Here is a 20,004-nt window from a genome sequence, read left to right on the forward strand (position 1 = left end):
CTCATTGGGTTGTCATAAAGATTAAATGAGTTATGTTTAAAGTGCCAGAACTGTGTCCAGCACATGGGAAGTGAGCACTGAACATTAACTGCCGTTGCTATGGAAACTGCGTTCTTCCTCCTTTCCTCCCAGCTCCGCATGTACCTTGTTCTCCAGCCAATCAGAATCACTCTCTCATCACTGTGTTCCCCTGGTTCCCAGCCTCCACACACACTGCCTGGAATACCTTTTCCCTCTCCCCTCTCAGCCCAAGAACTCAGTGAACATGCTTCAAGATCTCCTCTGTGGAGCTGCCCCCCTGCTGGGGTCAGTCGTACTCCTCACCGGGCCCTCATCAGTTCCTCATATGTTCCTCTGTCAGAGCACAGATCATACTCAATCATAACAAACTGTCTCCTGCCTCTCGGTTAACTCCTCAGGCAAGGCCTGTGCCTTATTGATCTTGGCAATGCCAGCACCTGGCATAAAGCAGCTCGATAAAAGCTGTAGAATTAAGTATTGAGTAGTACAAGGCGGAGTAGAGGTGGGGTACACAAATGTCCTAGGCCGCCTGGGATGGTCCAATTTAGGCGATGGTCCTGACATAATTATTAAAGCACCCCCTTTAACTCTTAACAGTGTCTCCACATGCATAATAAATTATAAAGTCACTCTAGGTATTAGAGCTGAGATTCTCTATCTGACCCAATACTCCCTTTGTCTAACGACTATTCTGGAATGCCCCACGAAGTATCCTTAAATAAAATTGACAGATAATCGAATCTGAATAGAATTTCCAAATAATTGATGCAATGCCCTAGATAGCAGGTAAAGAAGACTTAAAATGAAAGTAGCTTAAAATAAAATTATATGTATTTTGATGTATACATATAATTTTATATGTATCTATAAAATACATACAAATATGTATTTATAAAATACATAAATAAATATGTATTTTATACATATAAATATGTATTTTATTTATACATATTTGGGTAAATGACTTGCTTCTGGCCAATATAGTAACAGAGACCAAAATTACCCTCCCACCTCAAAAAACTAAAAAACTGGACAAAAGGCATGAAACAATGGTCTTCAAGACACTGGAATTAAGCAACAAAGGACAGTAATCCCCCAGATTCGGTAAACCAATGAGGTGAGCTCTTCGACTGCCCTGGTTTACTGCCTTGTGGGGCTCCCTGGCCACAGCACACGGAGGGGGATGCAGACAGAGCCCAGGGGTCTCCCTGAGGGCGGAGGACAGAACTGGGGATCTGGGAAGGCCGAGGTGGCTAGAATTCACAGAGCAGGGTACTGTGGAGAAGAGCACTGCACAGAACTGCAGGGAACACTCATCCCCCAGTGCATCTAGCAGAGTACTGACTAGAGCATCCATGTGAGAAAACTACCTGAAACTGGAGAAAGAACGACCCATAAGGGAAAAGCACTGGGTGCCCACATGGGGCCATGAATAGTGCCTGCTGCCATCAGTTAGAGTAGAAAACCTCAATTCATGAGGCAGGAGTAGAGGATGCAGATGGGTTTTGCCTCAGTAGGGGGCAAACAAGCCCTAGACTAAATGCTGTTCTTACCACCTAATAAAGCCAGATCTGAAAGGATCAGACTCTTTCCAAGTAGCTTAATGGTGTGACAGAACAAAGCTTAAGAATATTTATAGGAATACACATTTATCACATACCCAACAAGGTAAAATTCACAATGTCTGTTATCCAATCAAAAATTCTCAGGGCTGTGAAGAGGCAAGAAAATATGACACACAAAGATCAATCAAAACCAATCCAGAAATGACACAAATGATAGAATTAGTATAAAAATATATTTGAACAGTTACTGTAACTGGATTCTATATGTTCCAGAAGCTAAAGATTTAGCATTTTAACCAGAGAAGTGGAAGATACAGGAAAAGACTCAAATGGACTTCTAAAGATGAAGACTATAACGTGTGAGATTTTAAAAAATACACTGGATGGGATTAATAGCAGATTAGACATTGCAGAACAAAAGACAGGTAAATTTTAAAACACAGCAACAGAAATTACCCAAAATGAAACAGAGAGAAAAAAATACTAAAATAAATTAACAGAGCAGCAGTGAGCTGCGGACAACTTTAAGCAGCCTAATATATGTGTATTTGGAATCTCTGGGGGGAGAAGGGACAGAAAGAATAGTTACAGAAATAAAGGTTAATAATTGTCCAGGGCTTCCCGGTGGCGCAGTGGTTGAGAGTCTGCCTGCCAATGCAGGGGACGCGGGTTCGAGCCCTGGTCTGGGAGGATCCCACATGCCGCGGAGCAACTGGGCCTGTGAGCCACAACTACTGAGCCCGCGCGTCTGGAGCCTGTGCTCCGCAACAAGAGAGGCCGCGATAGTGAGAGGCCCGCGCACCGCGATGAAGAGTGGCCCCCGCTTGCCGCAACTAGAGAAAGCCCTCGCACAGAAGCGAAGACCCAAAACAGCCAAAAATAAATATAAATAAATATTAAACTTTTTTAAAAAACAGTACAAATAAGTTATAAAAAACAAAACATATTCCCGCTTAGTTTGAAAAAAATAATAGTAATTGTCCAAATGCTCAGGTAAGACCATGAACTAGTTACACGCTTTCGTTTAAACACGTAGATTACCATGACAGCAACAGATGCAAATGCAGACCATTGCAGAAGGTGATTCAAACTCAAATACCATGAATGGTTTTTTGCCTTGGGTGGGACCCTATGGTATATTTCAGGATGTTCATCAACCCTAAACCTCACCGGAAAAAATGTCAGTAATGCCTCCCAATCACTGTACCCAAAACACAAGAATCCCTCCCTAGAGTGAGGTGTCACTTCTCTGAGGGCCATTGGGCTACACTAGACAAGGACCAGCAAACTATGGGCTGCATTTGTATGGCCTGTGAGCTAAGAATGATTTCACACTTTTTAAAGATTGTGAAGAGGAGGAGGAGAAGTACGAATAATAGTAGAAGGAGGAAGAGATGAAATAAAGGGAAAGAGAAGATTATAAGTGGTCCAAGAAGCCAAAAATAAGATTTTGCTGACCCCTGGTCTAGACTCCAGAGGGAAAAGGACATCACATGGCCCATCCCTGCAAGGCGTTTATAACCTAATGGGGAATGCATCTGTTAGGATTCAATCCGAGAAGCAGAACCATCATAAGCAATATGCAATAAGGGATTTAGTACAAGGATCAGACTTTGTGCAACTGTGGGAGCTGGTGAAGAAGTCCACAGCAGGCTGATGCCTTCGTGCCTGGTGGGGGCCGGAGGTCACTGCAGGTGGACAATGCTTCCATCTGGAAGAAAAGCTACATGCGATGTTGGGGAAAGCAAGGACAAACGGGAACCCACCAGAGCCAACTGCAACCGATGAAGACAAACTAGAGCCTGCGTCTGTCTCTCTCCAGCTCCAATCTCATTGATGAGCGTGACCTGAAGAAGCTGATGCCCTCTGCCACAGAGCTGCACATGTGCCGCCCTCTACATGCTCTCACAACACCCTGGGTTAACCCAGCACTGGCCCCATCACACAGTCCTATAGTTGCCTGCTTCCTTGTCTGTGTCCTCGGCTGGACTCCAAGCCCTTGTGGTGAGGGCTGCATCTGTCTTGTTCATTATTGTATGATCCCTTGCTCCTAGCACAGTACTTAACACAGCATAATTGCTCAAGCAATACTTCCTGGATGAACAAATGAAAAATAAATCAACATATCAAGTGAAAATTAAGCTGGGCAGAAATGAAGCAGGTGATTCATTCAAGGGAAGGATGCTCCTGTTATTCGACATGTGCTAATTCTAATTTTTAAGGTGTTGTGGTGACTTCGTGTCATTATGCGGGGCTTCATTGACAGGCAAGAGCAATTCTCGTTGTAAACAAGGAGAGTTTGCCCAAAGGCTATGTACTTCACTATGCTGGTCCTTGGGAAGCAATGGTGTACATGTTTGTCCCTCACACCAGAAGGCTGAGCTAAGCTAGCAGGAGACCTACGCTGGGAGCCTTCTAGCAGGAAAGAAACAGCATGCCTTGTATATCACCCATGTGAGGCAGGAACTAAAGGACGCCCACCATGTAAAGACTGACCAGGACTCAAGAAAGAGGGTATCAGGGAAGGTTCCACAGATACTTAGGGACACATCACAGTTATTATCATCACTAAATAACAGCTGACATTTATAGAGCATTTAGCCCGTGCCAGACTAACCATTCACATGCATTATTTCATGTAATCTTTACAATGAAATCTATAATTATCACCATTGGATAGATGGGGAAATCGAGACTTTGAGAGGTTGTCAGTCCAAGATTGCAGCGTTAGTAAGAGACAGAACTGGAATGCAAACCAACACACTTTTCATCCAGAGACCCAATTCCTCACTACCCTCTATCCTTGGAAACTGGGCTAGTCCCTGAGGAAACTTGAGTCTAAGTTTTATTTTAACAAACAGAAGCTGTTTCCCTACAGTAGGTATTTTTTTTTAATTAGGGTATAGTTGCTTTACAATGTTGTGTAGGTTCTGCTGTACAATGAAGTGAATCAGCTATATGTATACCTATATCCCCTCCCTCTTGGACCTCCCTCCCACTCCACCCACATCCCACCCATCTAGGTCACCATAGAGCACGGAGCTGAGCTCCCTGTGCTATACGGCAGGTTCCCACTAGCTATCTATTTCATACATGATGGTGTATATATGTCAATACCAATCCCCCAATTCATCCCACCTGCCACGACCCGTGTCCACATGTCCATTCTCTCCCTACAGTAGGTAAATGGTTTTAGTAAACATTGGAAATCTACTCCAGGATTAAAGTTTCAAAGCTATTGAATATAAAATATATACATATATTTGTATATATCATATACAGATATGATACATGATATCATATTAATGAAGTGCTGAATGCTATGAATCTGGAAATTCAGACAAACAAGAAATACCTAACAGCATTATATAAAACACCAGCTGCTTACCAAACAGGTATTCAATGGTTAAGAATGTGACCTATTAATTAAGGTATTAGAATATCCAAATCTAGTTTTACCTAAAATCTCTATTTGTTCTAGGTAAATAATACTTTTTGAACAACTATAATTTGAATAATATTTACATCCATCTAAACTTAAAGCAGAGCCCAATATATGTACCACCCTTTTACACACATCAATATTATAGATACAATAGATTCAAATTAATTTCACGTGTAGTTTTGAAAACGTGCTGGGAATTGTTTGAGATACAAAGACGACTAAAATTTGGTCTCTACCTATATAGGATTCCAGAGATTGGAGGACACAGAAACTTCCGAAAAGAACTGCAGAATGAGACAAATGGTAATAAAAGCCCAAGGTACAATGGAAGAATGGAAATGGAAATTGAATTTAGTATGCATACTCATTAAAAAAATAAGGAGCCCCCAAAGTTGGCTACTTTTAATTTTTATTAAACATATTTCTTACATTAAAGTGAAATTTTTTCTGTTCAGTATAATTTCTTTCATATCCTAAGTCTGTTCAATTTAGCGTTATCCTAAAATGAATTTTCTTCTCATGAGCACATTTATGAGATTTAATGTTACCACTTTTCATTCTAAAATACGTAACAATATAAAACATAAATCTTTTTTTTTTTTTGGCCATGCGGTATGCAGGATTTTAGTTCCCCGACCAGGGTTTGACCAGGCATCAAACCCGTGCCCCCTGCATTGGGACCACAGAGTCTTAACCACTGGACCACCAGGGAAGTTCCTAAAACATAAAATTTTGAAACATAAAATGTCTTTGGAACTTCAACTAAAATTTTAAAGGTGTAAAGAGCTTCATTCATGCCAAAATAAGACTAGATTTAAATTTTTAGATGAAGTATTTGATTGGTAATTTTATATTTCTATAGATACATGGGAAATAATCTCATTTTTAAAGTTGTAAGAAAATGTGATCTTTACATTTAGGAAAAATTACAAAGCTTTCCCAGATCCATGCTTACCCTAATAATATAATATTTTCTCAACAGCTGACTCTTAAAGGTATCTTAACTAAGCCCTGCCCCTCTACAAACAATATTATTATCAATATTTGCTAGTATTCAGAAGTCTAAATAAATTATCTTATCCCTGATAATATCTTTAAATATCATAAAAATATTGCCTGTAACCACAAGATCAAGAAAGTCAAATTCTTCCACCTAGAGGGGTGGGATACGGAGGGTGGGAGGGAGACGCAAGAGGGAGGAGATATGGGGATGTAGGTATATGTATGGCTGATTCACGTTGTTATAGAGCAGAAGCTAACACACCATTGTAAAGCAATTATACTTCAATAAAGATGTTAAAAAAAAAAGTCAAATTCTTGAAGATAGTCCAGTTTCTTCAACAAAAACAAAAATAAAATTTTAAAAAAAGGATTGATGAAACCTAAAAGGAAGAGACTATAAGAGACTATATCAACCAAATACAATGTGTGCCCCTTATTTTCATCTTAATTCAAACAAGCCAACTAATCAAAAACAGTTTTGAGAGAATTGAGGATATTTAAGTATAGCCTGGATAAATTGATCCTATTAATGAATTACTTAGGTGTGGTGATTACTTAGGTGTGGTGATATTGTGGTTACATCAATGGAATTCTTATCTTCTAGAGAAATGTTCAAAAATATTTGTGGATGGAATGATAAGATATCTGGGATTTGATTCAAAATAATCCAGTGGGAGAGGACTGTCAGAGGGTAAAGATGAAACAAGATTGGCCTAACCAAGGGGTACACAGAGGTTAATTATATTAATCTCTTTACCTGTATATATGTTTGGAAGTTTCCATTATAGTAAACTTTTTAATAAAGGAAAAAATAATCACTGCTTGAAATACAGCACGATGTCTCTTATACAACAGATACCTTGAATAACAATATAGTCACCTTAATTCTAAGAACTAATGGTCATAAGCATGGTTTTGAATACAAACATAGCTATAGGTAGCAAAATGACAGTATCTGAAGAAAAGGAATTCCCTCATGCTTAATTTAATCTCATTGTTCTCTTTGCCTGGAATTGGGAATAGAAACTGCTTCACTGGCTGAATAAATCATAACTATCCCCAAATAGTCTTAATTACTGATCTCAATAAGCATACCCCTGCATTCTAAGGACAAACAAGTAAAGGAAGTTTATAACCAAGTACTTCTTTTATAAGCATTCATTTTAACATATAAATCTTGATTATCTTAAGGTAGCTGAGCAGCAAGAAACCGGTGTTAAACTGATTTTCAGACTGGGTCTTCAAAGCCTTTTTCTTTTCCTTCACCTAATTTTCCTGGGTTTTTATTTGGGGGGGGTGCAAATTTTGGTATTAACAGATAAAACCTCTTTAAGTTCTTTGCACCTAGTGATGTATATGACTTCAATGAATGTTTAAACCAGAGAATAATTTCAGTGCTAATATGAAAATTAGGCCATTAAGACTAACCAATTTTTGTAGAAATTACAAGAAGGTGACATTAGCAATTAGAGTAGGATTACAGTTTAGACTGGAATAATATGTTAACGTGGGAAGACATTTCTGAACATTCTTCCTAAGTGCTGGGGGGAATGAGAGCTAGGAGTTCCCCACACAATAAAATGTGAAGGACGGGTGCAAATTCTTAGAAAACAAAATTTGCTCTACCTCCCTCCCCCAGCCTTGGTTAAATCTTATCATCGTTTTGATTCTATTTATCCTAGCGTCTGCTGTTTCTCTAGATTTTCTGCTGTCTGTTATTGCATCCAAGTCAAAATGAAAGAGAGGGGGTGTCTGGTTTAGGCAGACAGGAGATGAGAGAGGTTCCCGAATCATTCGCTACACTCCGCTGAATACGCAAGGACCATACAGCCGACGTACGCAGGAACGGGGCGAAAGTCATGTAACCGCGGTGCCAGATCGCACCTGCGCGGGGCGTGCAGGCCACCGACAAGCACCCAGGCTTGCAGCCTTCGACCACCTCGGGGGACTCCAGTCCGCCCGACCCACAGACGCCCTCCCTCCTTCTCTGCCAGGGTCCCCACCTGCACTCCAATTCCTGCCGGCCGGGACCTTCCGACCAGAGGGTGACTGAGGGCTGGTCCTTCCTCAGTCCGGCGTCCCCCACCCCTCCCTCGCCTCTCCCCAGGCCGGTGGCGCCCAACAACCTGGGCACATCAGGGCCCCTTTCGCGCTGCCTGGATCCAGTGCCCTCACGGGGCGCGAAGCGGAGCGCAGGGTCCATATTCCGGAGAGGAACTGTGGCTGGGCGGGGCTGCGCGGGGCAGGAGGGAGCCCACCTCCACCGCCAAGGGCGGGCGGCAGGGAGGAGGCAGCGGCGCTGGGCCTGCAGGCGGTCGGGGTTCGTGGTGCCGCCGACGCCTACGCGCAGGGGTGCCTGGGCTGCTGGCGACCACGAGGGGAAAGAGCGAAAGTCCTGCTGGGGAGGAAAAACTCACTCTCAGGACTCCGCTGACTCCTCACGGGCGACCTTGGGTTAAGCGAAGTCCTCGAGTTTGGCGAGGGCCGGGGCACTTGCCAGGGCCGGGCCGGCCGTGACCTTCCTGTCGCTCCGCTCTGGCGCTTCCTAGGGAAACGCAGAGCGGAGCCGGGGCGCTGGGCTGCGGATATGACCGTGCGCGGCCTTGGGGCGTCCGGGTCTTGCGGAGAGAAACGCGCTTCCTGGCGCGCGGGGCCGGATCCGGGATTCGGGATGCCGGATCCCGGATGTACGATCTGAGATCGCGGCCCTCTTCCTGCCTGAGCCTCGGCGACCCACTGGAAGCCCAGGCCTAAGAAGGTTGCTGACGCCCACGGGGCTAGTGGTTGGGAAACCCGACAGAGCCCGGTGCCACCGCCCAAGGTCCTCGGGCGAGTTTCTTAATTTCTCTAAAGCGCAAATTTCTTACCTGTGTAATGGAGATTCCATAGTGTCTTCTTCATTGGGTGCTGGGAGGGTTAAAGGGGAATCCATTGCCCCGCTGACAGGGAGCAGGAGATAAGGATTAGCCGCTACTGTTACTATTATTAGTGTTATTATTAGCGGGCTGGACCTGAGGGAGAGTCACTTTTCCTTGTTTCTCCTTCTGTCCTCGCCCGGCCTGTCTGTGCCTCCCAGCTCCTTCGCACTCCGCTCCAGCCCTTAGGCTCCACTACTCAGGCAGCTCTGGAAGGCCTGAAGAAGACGATCCCGAGGGTAGGAGACGACCCCTGACCCTCTAGTCCTTCGCGTAACTCGGAAGCGCCGCGCACGCGGGGGTTTAAAATGGACCCGCGTTCTTTTCCAAGCCTTGGGCCGAGGCCAGCCGCGGGGCGGACAGAAGCCACGGACCGGGAAGGCGCCCTGACGCCCCTACTCCGAACCCCCGGGGCCAGGCCTAGGAACCAGAGCTGCGGCCTCGAGCTCGGCGCGGTACAGGACGCGGCCCGGCCTGCTCACCGTGCCGAGCACCACGCGCCCTCGGCCCATTCCCGCCGCCGGCCGCCCCTTCCCCGGGGCTGCGCCGCCACAAGGCTGGCCGGAACGCGCTAGCCCGGCCCCGTAGTAGTAGCAGCGGCACCAGGCGCCGGTCCGTTCGGCGAGCCCCAGTGAAGGCCGGAGCTCTCCGCGCGGTCGCGGCGCTTCGTGCAGGTGGACCCGAGCGCCACGTGCGCTAGGAGAAGAACGTTTAATTTACTCTTCGACGGAATCGATATTTTTCTTGAAGATTGATCGTTCGGTATGGTTTCATTCGGTAATAATTAGGAGCTTAGGGGCCGGCTTGGGCCGGGATCCGGCCCGCAGTCACCCACGTTCGTGGCTCCGCTGGTCTGGCCTGGGGCCAAGGGAAGGAAGGAAACGGCGTCTCCTGCAGGGCGCGCGGGAGAGCCTCAGGGTCGGCTCTGGGCTCATCCGCGGCTGCACCCGGCGCTCGGACGTTTGTTGATCGAATAAATGAACGAATGTAGGCCTGGAGCGTTTCCACACAAAGGGCAAGAGAAAATTGGAATGTGAACGGGTGTGTTGTTGGCATGAAATAGGCTCCCTTTATATTCTCCCTTGTTTCCAAACTCTTAGGTGAGCCCCACCCCGCGGAATTTTCTAAAAGGATCTTAAAGCTGAGGTGATGAGGGCGAGACAGACTGAGTTCACGATTTGGCAAAGCCTAAGGAGGGAGAGGGGGATGAAGGGGATGGAGGGGGTTTGGAGGATCGCCTGCAAGCCGAGGATAGGGGCCGACGTAGTCAACCGGTGGTGCTTGCCCTGCGGGCGAAGGCTGCAGGTGCAGCGGAGGGCAATTGAATCGGAAGCTCGAGAATGGCGGCTACCAAGGGTTGGGCTTGGGAACTTTCCAGAACACCCTCGGAACGAACTACTGCAAGCCAGGAGTCAGTGGGGGTCGTAGGCAGAAGTTCCGAGTGATGGGATGGAGATGAGAAGCTGGAGTAAAAATGGGCCAATTAAACGGCTGTAAAAATGTGTGTCTCTATATGTTCCCTCCCTCCTGGAATGAGAAATTCAAAACTGGGGCTGAAGAGTAGATGAGGGGGAACGAGCTTCTTACACTCACGGGGGAGACTTCCTCCAAACCCGTGCGGAATACAGTTCTTTTGAAACGTGAGCCCTGGTCAGGACCTTGAGAGCTGCAGGGTCTCTAGAAATTTGCTTTCTCTGGCGGGAGTATTTCTTGATGGACATCTTCGTCTTGTTTGCCTCCCACCCAGTCACCTGAAACCGAATACAGTGAAACCTTTCTGGTGGCAAAGTCCTTTCAGAAATTTTTTTGAAAGAGAGAGAAAGTTCCTTCTGTTCTAAAGAAAGGGAATAGAAGTTCCTAGAAGGTACCTGACCTGGGAGTTTTTTAAATTGCAAATGTCCGGGATCCGAGTGCTTCATTTGATATTTCCTTTTTCTCTGGGCCCTAGTTTTGACATTTCTAATTTTTAAAATTGCCTTTTATTTTTCCCGAATAAACTTTGGCCACTACATCTAAGATTCATGTCAAATCGCCCTTCAACTTATTCAGGGGAAAAATCAACGCTTTAGAAAGATGGAAAATAAATGGAGAATATATTTAGATGACCTCTAATTATTTTTCACTTATAGATTTCATACATACTAAATCCCATATTTTAAATGACAGAATTTTTTCAACTTCAAATATTCGGAAGTTTTAAAAACCATTTTGAAAATGGATTGTTTCTGACGTCTATAATGAACATGAATTGTAAAACTAAATTGTTTAACTGGGAGGAAAAAACTAAGTTTTAAAATAAGTTCCATTTAGAAGGTGAAGTAATATAAAATATAAAATAAACAATGTTGTGTAGTGATTTAGCACTTTATTTAGTCCATATAGTTAGGTTTAATTTTAACACCTCTCCACGGAAGATGGCACATCAGACATACAGATCAGAAATAAATCCTCTGAAATTAAAATTCTACTCATATTACACATCGATTTCGGGAAGACAAAAAGGGCACAAGGATTCTGCGCTGGATTTGGGAATAATACTTGCAGTTCCTAGGGAGTGAAGACGGGGGAAACGTTGTGCATTGGACGATTTATTTTCTTTGTTTTTCTTTTAATAACAGAACAAAATGCCCCACTCACGTTCATAGTTCCTCTGGAAATGTGCAAATCGGAAAAGCCTTGGAAGTCACGACTGAAGGCTGGAAAAGAAATGTTCGACGCTGACGCCATCGAACATTTACGTTCAGGTTGTCTTAAGGGAACAATAACCAACTTTTCCTTTGTAAGTATTTCGCAGCGAACCGAAATTAGTGGTTGCTCCGCTGTAGGATGCAGATACACACTCTTGGTCCCGGCTTTGGAAGCTGGAGTGCGCCAGGGCAGGCGGCGAGAGCGTGACCCCGGGCGGCTCCGCCCTCCAGGTTGGCTCCCTGTCCGCCCCAAGGAGTCGGGCAGGTGTGAGTGCTATTCAAAAGGCCGGTGAGGTCCCCTCTCCGCCCGAAAGGGCGACCAGCGACGTCAGCCTGGAGCCCTCTACTCCAGGCTGACAGCCCAGGAGCGCCGCGGTGGCGGACAGGTGCCGGCCCAGCAGAGCGCCCTTGCTGGGAGCGCAGCCGCTGGCAGAGTCCTGCTGCCGCTGCTGCTGCTGCAAAATCGTCCGGGCAGCGGATGCGGCGGCGGCGGAGACGTGGAGCAAGGGGGCAGCGGCCTGAGGATGCAACAGGCACGACGGGCGCTGCAGCAGGTGGCAGTAACCCCACGGGGTCGGGGGCAGACTCTGCGCGGCGCCTGTACCAGCTCCCCGGACCCCTTGCAGGATACTCTCGATGCTGAAGGAGGTGCATCCGCCTGCCGGCCGCGACGCCGGCCCCTTGCCCTCCTCCCAAGGCTGGGAGCCTAGCGTGGGCTGCAGCGCCGGAAGGGCGCCGGGGGTCCCCAGATCCGCGCCTTGCGCTTTCCTGGGCGCCTCAGCTACGCTGCCTACGGCCGGGGCAGAGAGCAGCAGGTAGCGGAGGGGATGAGGATGCAGCAGCGCGCACGGGCGGCTCCCGGGAGTGGAGGCGGGATAGGCCCCCGGGACAGGCTGCGGCGGGGCCGGGGGCCCGAGCAGCATGCCCGGGTAGGGGGCATGCAGGGCGGTGGGCGCAGCGGGCAGGGGGAAGGGGTGGTGCAGGTGGGCTCCCGGAGGCGGGTGGTGGCGCTTGAAGCGCTTCCTGCGCCGAAGGAAGCTGCCGTTGTCGAACATGTCCTGGGAGGCGGGGTCCAGGCTCCAGTAGTTGCCCTTGCCAGGGTGTCCCGGCTCCCGGGGGATTTTGACGAAGCAGTCGTTGAGCGAGAGGTTGTGGCGGATGCTGTTCTGCCAGGCGGGGAACTTGCGGCGGTAGTAAGGGAAGCGGCCACTGATGAAGGCGCAGATGCCGCTGAGCGTGAGGCGCTTGTGTGGGCTCTGCAGAATGGCCATGGTGATGAGCGCGATGTATGAGTAGGGGGGCTTCGCCGGCTGCGGGGCGCCCGCAGAGGCCGCCGTAGACCCCGTCGGTGCCCCGAACTTGGGGCCAAACTCGGAGGAGTCGCTTGGGCCGCCGCCGCCGCTCTCGGTGCGCTCTCCGGGAAGCGCACCCGCGCCCGTGCCGCGCCGCGCCTTCTGCGGCTCCGGCTGGTGCAGCTGCTCTAGAAGCCGCTGGCTTCCCTCCGGTTCCTCGTCTTCCTCTTCCTCCTCCTCTCCTTCATCTTCCTCCTCTCCCAGGATATCGATCGCACCGTCTTCCCTATCGGAGCCCCGGAGGCTGCGCGGAGGTGTGGAGCGAAGTCGCTCAGCTCTTGGCAAGTTCATGAAGGAGCAGGTCTTGCAGATGCCGGGGAGGTGGCGGCCGCTCACCTGGCTCTGGGTGGGCTGGGCTGGAAGCCTGTGTTAAGAGTGTTCCAAGAAGCAGAGACGCTCGAGGTTACCCTTTTGGGTGGTGTTCTTCTTCTTCTGCCGATTTCTCCTCCTTTCCTACACCATCCGGCAAAGATGCACTTTGCCTTTTATTGAAGCTTCTTCTGAGTCCTTGTGTGGTGGCCTCCCCCGTCCCCCTTTATACCCTTTCTTGCCCTACCTCAGAGCGCTCTTCCTTCCTCCCGACGCAGTCCAGTGATGAGGGTCCTTTGAGCATTACCCGACGCGGCAAGAGCCTTCAGCTGCCCCCTCCTTACACGCACCAGCCAGCAAGGAAGGTGCTTCACTCCTCAGGCTCAGCCAGCCAATTGCGCCAGGAGTTGCATAGGCTCTGTTAACGCACTTTGAAAACCGCGCAAATGAAAAAGGGGGTAGGAAAATGTGTACCTGACAATCTAAGGCCACCTCCACATTCAGGCCTCTCTCCTGAAGGATAAAAATAGGAGCTGGGAGAAGGCACTGAAATATATACGGTGTTTGACTGTAAAAGAATGTGTAATAGTAAATATGTTTTTGTGTTTCATAGCTGGTTAGTTACCCACTTTCACTGGTGGATTGTGTCCTCCACCCAGAATGAGGAGCTGAAATATTTTTAATGTTCTTACTACATTCCCCCGAGCTCAGAGTGGAGCGTGAGAGGGTGTGGCCTTGTCCCTACTACCCCCTACCTCAGCTTCCCAAAATGTTTTCCCTGACTCAAGTTTTCAGAAAAGACTGAAATGTCCTGTCATGAGGTTGTGGAAGTTCAGGGTGGAGGGAAAGCAGGAGGGCTACAGAGAAGTCCCCTTCCAGCAGTGATTCTCAACTTCTTTGAACATTTAACCTCAGTATGAAGTAAATTTTATACCACGATCTTGCATAGACTTATATAACTAAAATGAGTTTCATAAAACAAGTGATCACTGATATTCTTTCATTTCTTTTTTAATGGCCATGACCAACTAAATTGATTTTGCTGCATACTAACCAGTACAAACCCAGTTTGAAATATCCTTTTCACAAAAATGGCCCAACAACTCCAAAGTATACACCCAGTGTGAGACTCTGTCTTTCTCTCTCTCCCTTCTTCCTTCTTTAAAAAAAAGCCAACGTGACGCACTTTTTACTATAATAATAAATTCTAATCTTGAAACTTATAGGAGGCAAAAAAGGGCTGCAGTTTCAGTGTCTTAAACTAATTCACCAGGTCATCATTCCTTTCTCACACTGGAGAGGAACAAGATGACAGAGACGCTCTGTTTAAGTCACTGGACATCCTTGGAAGTAACATGATTTTTAGATTGGCTTCAGTTAAATTAGTTCAGAGAATAAAGCAGCAGTGCAGTGCAATATAATTTAATGTGTTATATCACTAGGTATCCTATGGTAAAATACTAACAGTATATACTCATAATTTAATACCTACCTACTTGTGAAAAGAATTTGAGGTGGCATCTAATAAAAATTCAGCGTAAAAATATTATGCCATTGATTGTTACATAGTAAATCTTCTATTAGAGTTTGTAAAATGACAACAAATTTTCAGTGAGAAATCAGAAGCCAGCTAATATAACAAAAAATAGCTTAAAGGAGTTAGTTTTCTTCAGGATAAAATTTTGAAAACAGCTTTCTTACAAGTCTTTTTAAAGTCTTATCCTCTATTTCTGAGGTGTTTACCCTCTAAGGCTTCTCAGTTGTATGTAGTTTGAAGTAGAACAAATAACAGAAGTTTTCGAGCCTAACAGATTTGTGTTTGAATCCCAAATTAACCAATTACTACTTGTGTGACCTATTAAACTAAGCTTCAGGAGGGCTGGGACAGGTGTCTTATTCAGCCTTAGATTCCCAGATGCCTCCCCCTCAACCCCCTGTAGGTAAGGCACATTTCTTCCAACAGCATAGGAATCCGATTACCTGGGAAAGGGAGCATTGTTAGTTTTCCTACAGTCAACTTCTATGGGGATTTGGGTTATTTAAAAATGAAAGGAGAAAAGTAAGGGCACTAAAAAAAAAAAAAAAAAAAGCAAAACAACCCCCAATGATGGAAGTATGTCAAAGAGGGCACTGGGAGACAAGAAAGAGCTGCCAATGGCCAAAGCTGGGGCAATTAGAGCATCAAAATATAGTATTAGATTATTAACCAAAGTATATTCATGTATCTATACTGATAAAAAATAGATGACTCAGTAAATTAATACATGGGGGAAAGAGGCAAATCTCCCTTGCAGAAAACTTCCAAATAAATTATGTAGATATTCCACCCTCTAGGAGGTAGAGCATAACCCCCCAGTCTCTTACTGTGGGCAATGCACAATGACTTCCTTCCAAAGAGAACCATATGAAGTGGGGGGAGGGGGAATAGTTACCATGGAGAAACCTGACAAAGGTTTCAGCCAGGTGTCAGGTAATCAATGGCAACATCAACAGTCATAAATCAGGTTGATAGTATGTACCCTTGATATGAGGTGATAAAAATGGGAGACATGACTACCCATGTAGTCATGGGTGGGGGTGGTGGAGGAGGGTGGATGGATATGGGAATTCCCTTCTACTGTCTGCTCTGCTCCATTTTTCTGTAAATGTAAAACTGTTTTGAAAATTATATTTTATTAAAAAATTAAACAGGAGAAAAAAGGCCTAGTAGCCAAAAAGTAGAAACTCAAATGTCCATCAACTGATGAGTAGATGAACAAAATGTGGTATATAAATAGAATTTTATTCAGCAATAAAAAGAAACAAAATGCTGATACATGCAACAACATGGATGAGCCTTGAAAACATTATGGTAGGTGAAAGGAGTCCAAATAGGCAAATCTAGAGACAGAAAGTAGACAAGTGGCTGCTGGGGAACAGGGGCAGGGGGAAATGGGGATTAACTGCTAATGGATACAGAGTTTAAGAGCTATGAAAATGTTCTGGAATTACTGATAGATAGTGGTACTGGTTGCCACTACCTGTGGATATGCTAAAGCTATGAATTGTATACTTTAAAGGGTAAATTTTTTTGCTAATTATATCTAAATAAAATTAATGTACAAAATATATCAATGTAAAAATAAATAGCTGTATCAAGGAAAACTAAGTTGAGTTCTTTGGAGATACTCCATTATGGCAAGTAATTCCTTAAGGAAAAAAAAGGGTGGGGGGACTCTTTCTGTCCCACCTGATTAATTCTTTAGTGTTGTGTTACTTTGTGCTCATGAAACACTGAACATTTAACATGGGGTCCAGTGCATAGTGGGCACTCAATAATATTTGGAGATTACTTCTTTCCTAACACTGAATAGGGTTTTTTTTCCTGAACAAATCTATCAGGGGGTCATAAACGCCATCCATCCCACTTTGAAAAACCAACCTCTCTAAACCACTGTACAGAAAAGAGGATGTCTGATTTCTCTCCATTTTGCTCTGAAAATTAAAGGCAATTCAGTTACCAACCAAGTTGATTCTAATTTTAAATAAGTTGATTCTAATATTAAGACTAATTCTGAGAAAAAAGTCTAGTTCTTCTTTCTCATCAAAGTAGGGCAAGTTGCTAGACATTCAAAGACAGAATTCACTTCTTTCAGTATCACCTCCACAATGTATGGCATTTCTAGAACTGGGAAAGTCCTTTCAAAGAAATCTAAAAATATAATTGTCCACCTACATTACTAATCCAAAGGAGACATTTATTCAATTTGTAGCAAGTAACCAAGCCCACAAATGTTTAAAAGCCTTTTAGCTTTATTTTGTTGATAATTCCCTTCAAACTTCATAATCTATTAGGAATTAGAGACCTTTTCAATCCCTGGTCTTCCCTCAGCCCCTGGGCTGACCCTTCCTACAGCTATCTTAAACTCAGTACTAATGTTCTTGCCCCTTTCACTAAAAGAATAATTTAAGAAGCTGTGCAGAAGCTTGAATATATTATCAAGTCTTGCTAGAAAAGGAGAATTTACATTTACTGAAACTCTAGAGTCAGGGTACTTTAAATTTAATCCCTGGAACAATTCAAAGAGATTTGCATTTTATCTGAACTTTATGAATAAGGAAGCAAAGGTTTAGAGAGATTTAGTAATTTATCCTATATTACTCAGTAAACTATAAAGTTACAGATGAACTATGCCTAAACCTTGATTATCATCATTACCATAATCATAATACCCTGAAAATTTTCTATGGTTAGCAGAATAATGGCCCATGTTATTTATTTGTTAGTGATTTCCATTATAAAAATAAAATCTTCTCTCGAGGATACCTATTGGAGGTTCCAAACCCCTCTGAAGTACAGGTTAAACTGGTAATGTCTCTGATCACTGAAAAATACTTCATTTTGGGAAAAATAAGAACGAAGAACGGGGTAATGCATATTTAAAAGAACTTATAAATAACATAAAAATACAGTAAAAAAAAAAATCTAAATTAAAACAGTGAGATGCCATTCCATCCAGAATGGCAAAGGTTAAAATGTGTTAGCTAGGTTTGGAAAAAAGGGTACTTTCATACACTCCTGTTTTACGGCAAGAAGGTACAGCCATTTGGGAAGGCAATTTATCAGTATCTATTAAGAACTTTAAATGTGCATATCCTGGAAGCCAGTGATTCCACCCTCACATATCTCTTCCAGAGAAACATTCTCACATAAAAACAAAGAGGCACACATAATGATGTTCACTGCAGCACTGTCTGCAATTTCAAAAACAGGAAACAACTAGTTCATCTGCCACGGTGATCACAACCACATCACTTGTCCAGCTCAAAACCCTTCAGCCACTTCCCAGGGCTTTCAGAATAATCCAAATATTTTGCTCTGTCCTGTAAGCAAAAAGCCCGGCCCTGGCTCACAACTCCAATCCCACCTCCTACCCTGGCTTTCAAACCTTCCACCACGCTTGCCTTCTTCCTGGTCTTCCAGCACACTATACTGGTTCCCACCTAAAGGCCCTCTCCAATACTTGCTCCCTCTGTGTAGAATCTTCTCCCTGACTTTGCATCAATGACTCCTTTTAACTCTGTTCTCAACTCAAAAGCCACCTCTGGCAACCTGGATGAACCTTGAGGTTCATTATGCTAAGTGAAATAAGTTAGAGAAAGACAAATACTGTAGGACTTCACTCATATGTGGAATATAAAAAACAAACTAACAAAATAAATAAATGAGCAAAACAAACCAAACAAAAACACGTGGATACAGAGAGTAGAGCAATGGTTACCAGAGGGGAAGGGGAAGGAAACTAAACTGTATGGAGAAGGATGGAAACTAAATTTTTGGTGGTGAGCACACTGTAGTGTATACAGAAGTAAAAATATAATGTTGTACACATGAAACTTATATAATGTTAAAAGCTAATGTCACCTCAATAAGAAATAAAGTTTTTTTAAAAATGACAATTTTCACCAAATTGTACTATAGATTGAATTCAATTCAGTTAAAATCCTAGCAGGCTTTTTGAAGAAACTGACAAGTTAATGATAAAATTTATATTGAAAACAAAAATACCTAAAATAGCTGTAACAACTCTGAAAAAGATAAACAAGATTGGAATATTTACACTACCTAATTTCAAAACTTACTCTAAGGCTAAAGTTATCAGGACAGTGTGGTAGTGCCATAAGGACAAATGAATGAAAATAATGTCCATGAAAACACACACACACACGCCACGTGATTTTCAGCAAAGGTACAAAAAGCTTATTCAAAGGGCAAAAGAGTTTTCAAGACATAACGATGGAATAATTAACTTGAAATGGATCATGATGCTAAATGTTAAGAGCTAAAATTATTAAGTTCCTAAAAGAAAACATAGGAAAGATCTTTGTGACACTGGGATTATCAAAAAGTTCTAAAACAGCCCCACCCCACCAAAAAAAAAAAGCCACTTCTCCTCAGGCTTTTCATGCCCACTCATTCTAAAGTCAGTTTTGATTTTTATCAGCCTTCTTCAGGCACCTCGTGTTTTCTCACTTATTTATGTCCCTCCACTAGAATGTAAGCAATACAAACCTGGCTTTTAACCATCATGTGCAGTTTCAGCCCCAGCACTAATACTGGGCAAACTTGGAAGCTCTCAATGAATGTTTTTTTAAAGAAATGTATTCTATGCTATACTATGAATTTCTGTCCAGCAGTTAAAGACATATTTATATGCATTGTCACGGAAAGATCTAAGATTAATAGTTTTTTTTAAAGAGCAAACTGTATTATAATATGTAAAGAATGATTTTTTATTTAAAACACACATTATAAAAATCTTTCCTTGAGGATATTTATGGCAAGTTTGTAAGTCTTCCTAAGAAATTCCTTAAATTATAGCTTTATTATTGGAAAATAATTCACTTTGGGAAACAATGTAAACCATAATGTGTACATAAGTGAAAAGAAACATCTAAAAGGACAGACATTAAACTGACAACACTGCTTACCCAGAAGTGACAGTGACTGAAAGAGAAAGGTCAGGAGAGACTGACTTCATCTGTAATGCTTGCATTTTACAACACAAATGTAGTCATGCAATACTTTTGTGAAGAAAAATATTTAAAGATTAATACGTTATAAAGAAAAAACCAAATATTTATCAGTTTAAAACAGATTTTTAAGAGTTTAGATTAATATCACTTCAAACATTTCTCCCACAACAGTACCATTAATTATAAGCCCTT

The 20,004-nt window shown here is 44.0% G+C and overlaps 2 protein-coding genes across 2 annotated transcripts in view; both read right to left on the reverse strand.

Annotated features, from left to right (window-relative positions):
- Window positions 1-8,608, reverse strand: part of PGM5 (phosphoglucomutase 5) — a 236,724-nt gene extending 228,116 nt beyond the window's left edge. Inside the window, exon 1 of the mRNA XM_061200368.1 lies at window positions 8,451-8,608. The gene's annotated coding sequence lies outside the window, so the exon portion shown is untranslated. The remainder of the gene's footprint in view (window positions 1-8,450) is intronic.
- A 3,305-nt stretch (window positions 8,609-11,913) lies between these two features.
- LOC133098410 (forkhead box protein D4-like 1) lies at window positions 11,914-13,278 on the reverse strand. Its single transcript, XM_061201213.1, has one exon. It carries the CDS (start codon window positions 13,276-13,278, stop codon window positions 11,914-11,916), a length of 1,365 nt encoding a protein of 454 aa, XP_061057196.1.
- Window positions 13,279-20,004: the final 6,726 nt, after the last annotated feature.

Source organism: Eubalaena glacialis, chromosome 9, assembly GCF_028564815.1.
Source record: "Eubalaena glacialis isolate mEubGla1 chromosome 9, mEubGla1.1.hap2.+ XY, whole genome shotgun sequence".
NCBI classification, from domain to species: Eukaryota; Metazoa; Chordata; class Mammalia; order Artiodactyla; family Balaenidae; genus Eubalaena; species Eubalaena glacialis.

Excerpts from the sequence above, each read along its gene's own strand:
- LOC133098410 (XM_061201213.1), bottom strand. The coding sequence starts at position 13,278 with ATGAACTTGCCAAGAGCTGAGCGACTTCGCTCCACACCTCCGCGCAGC.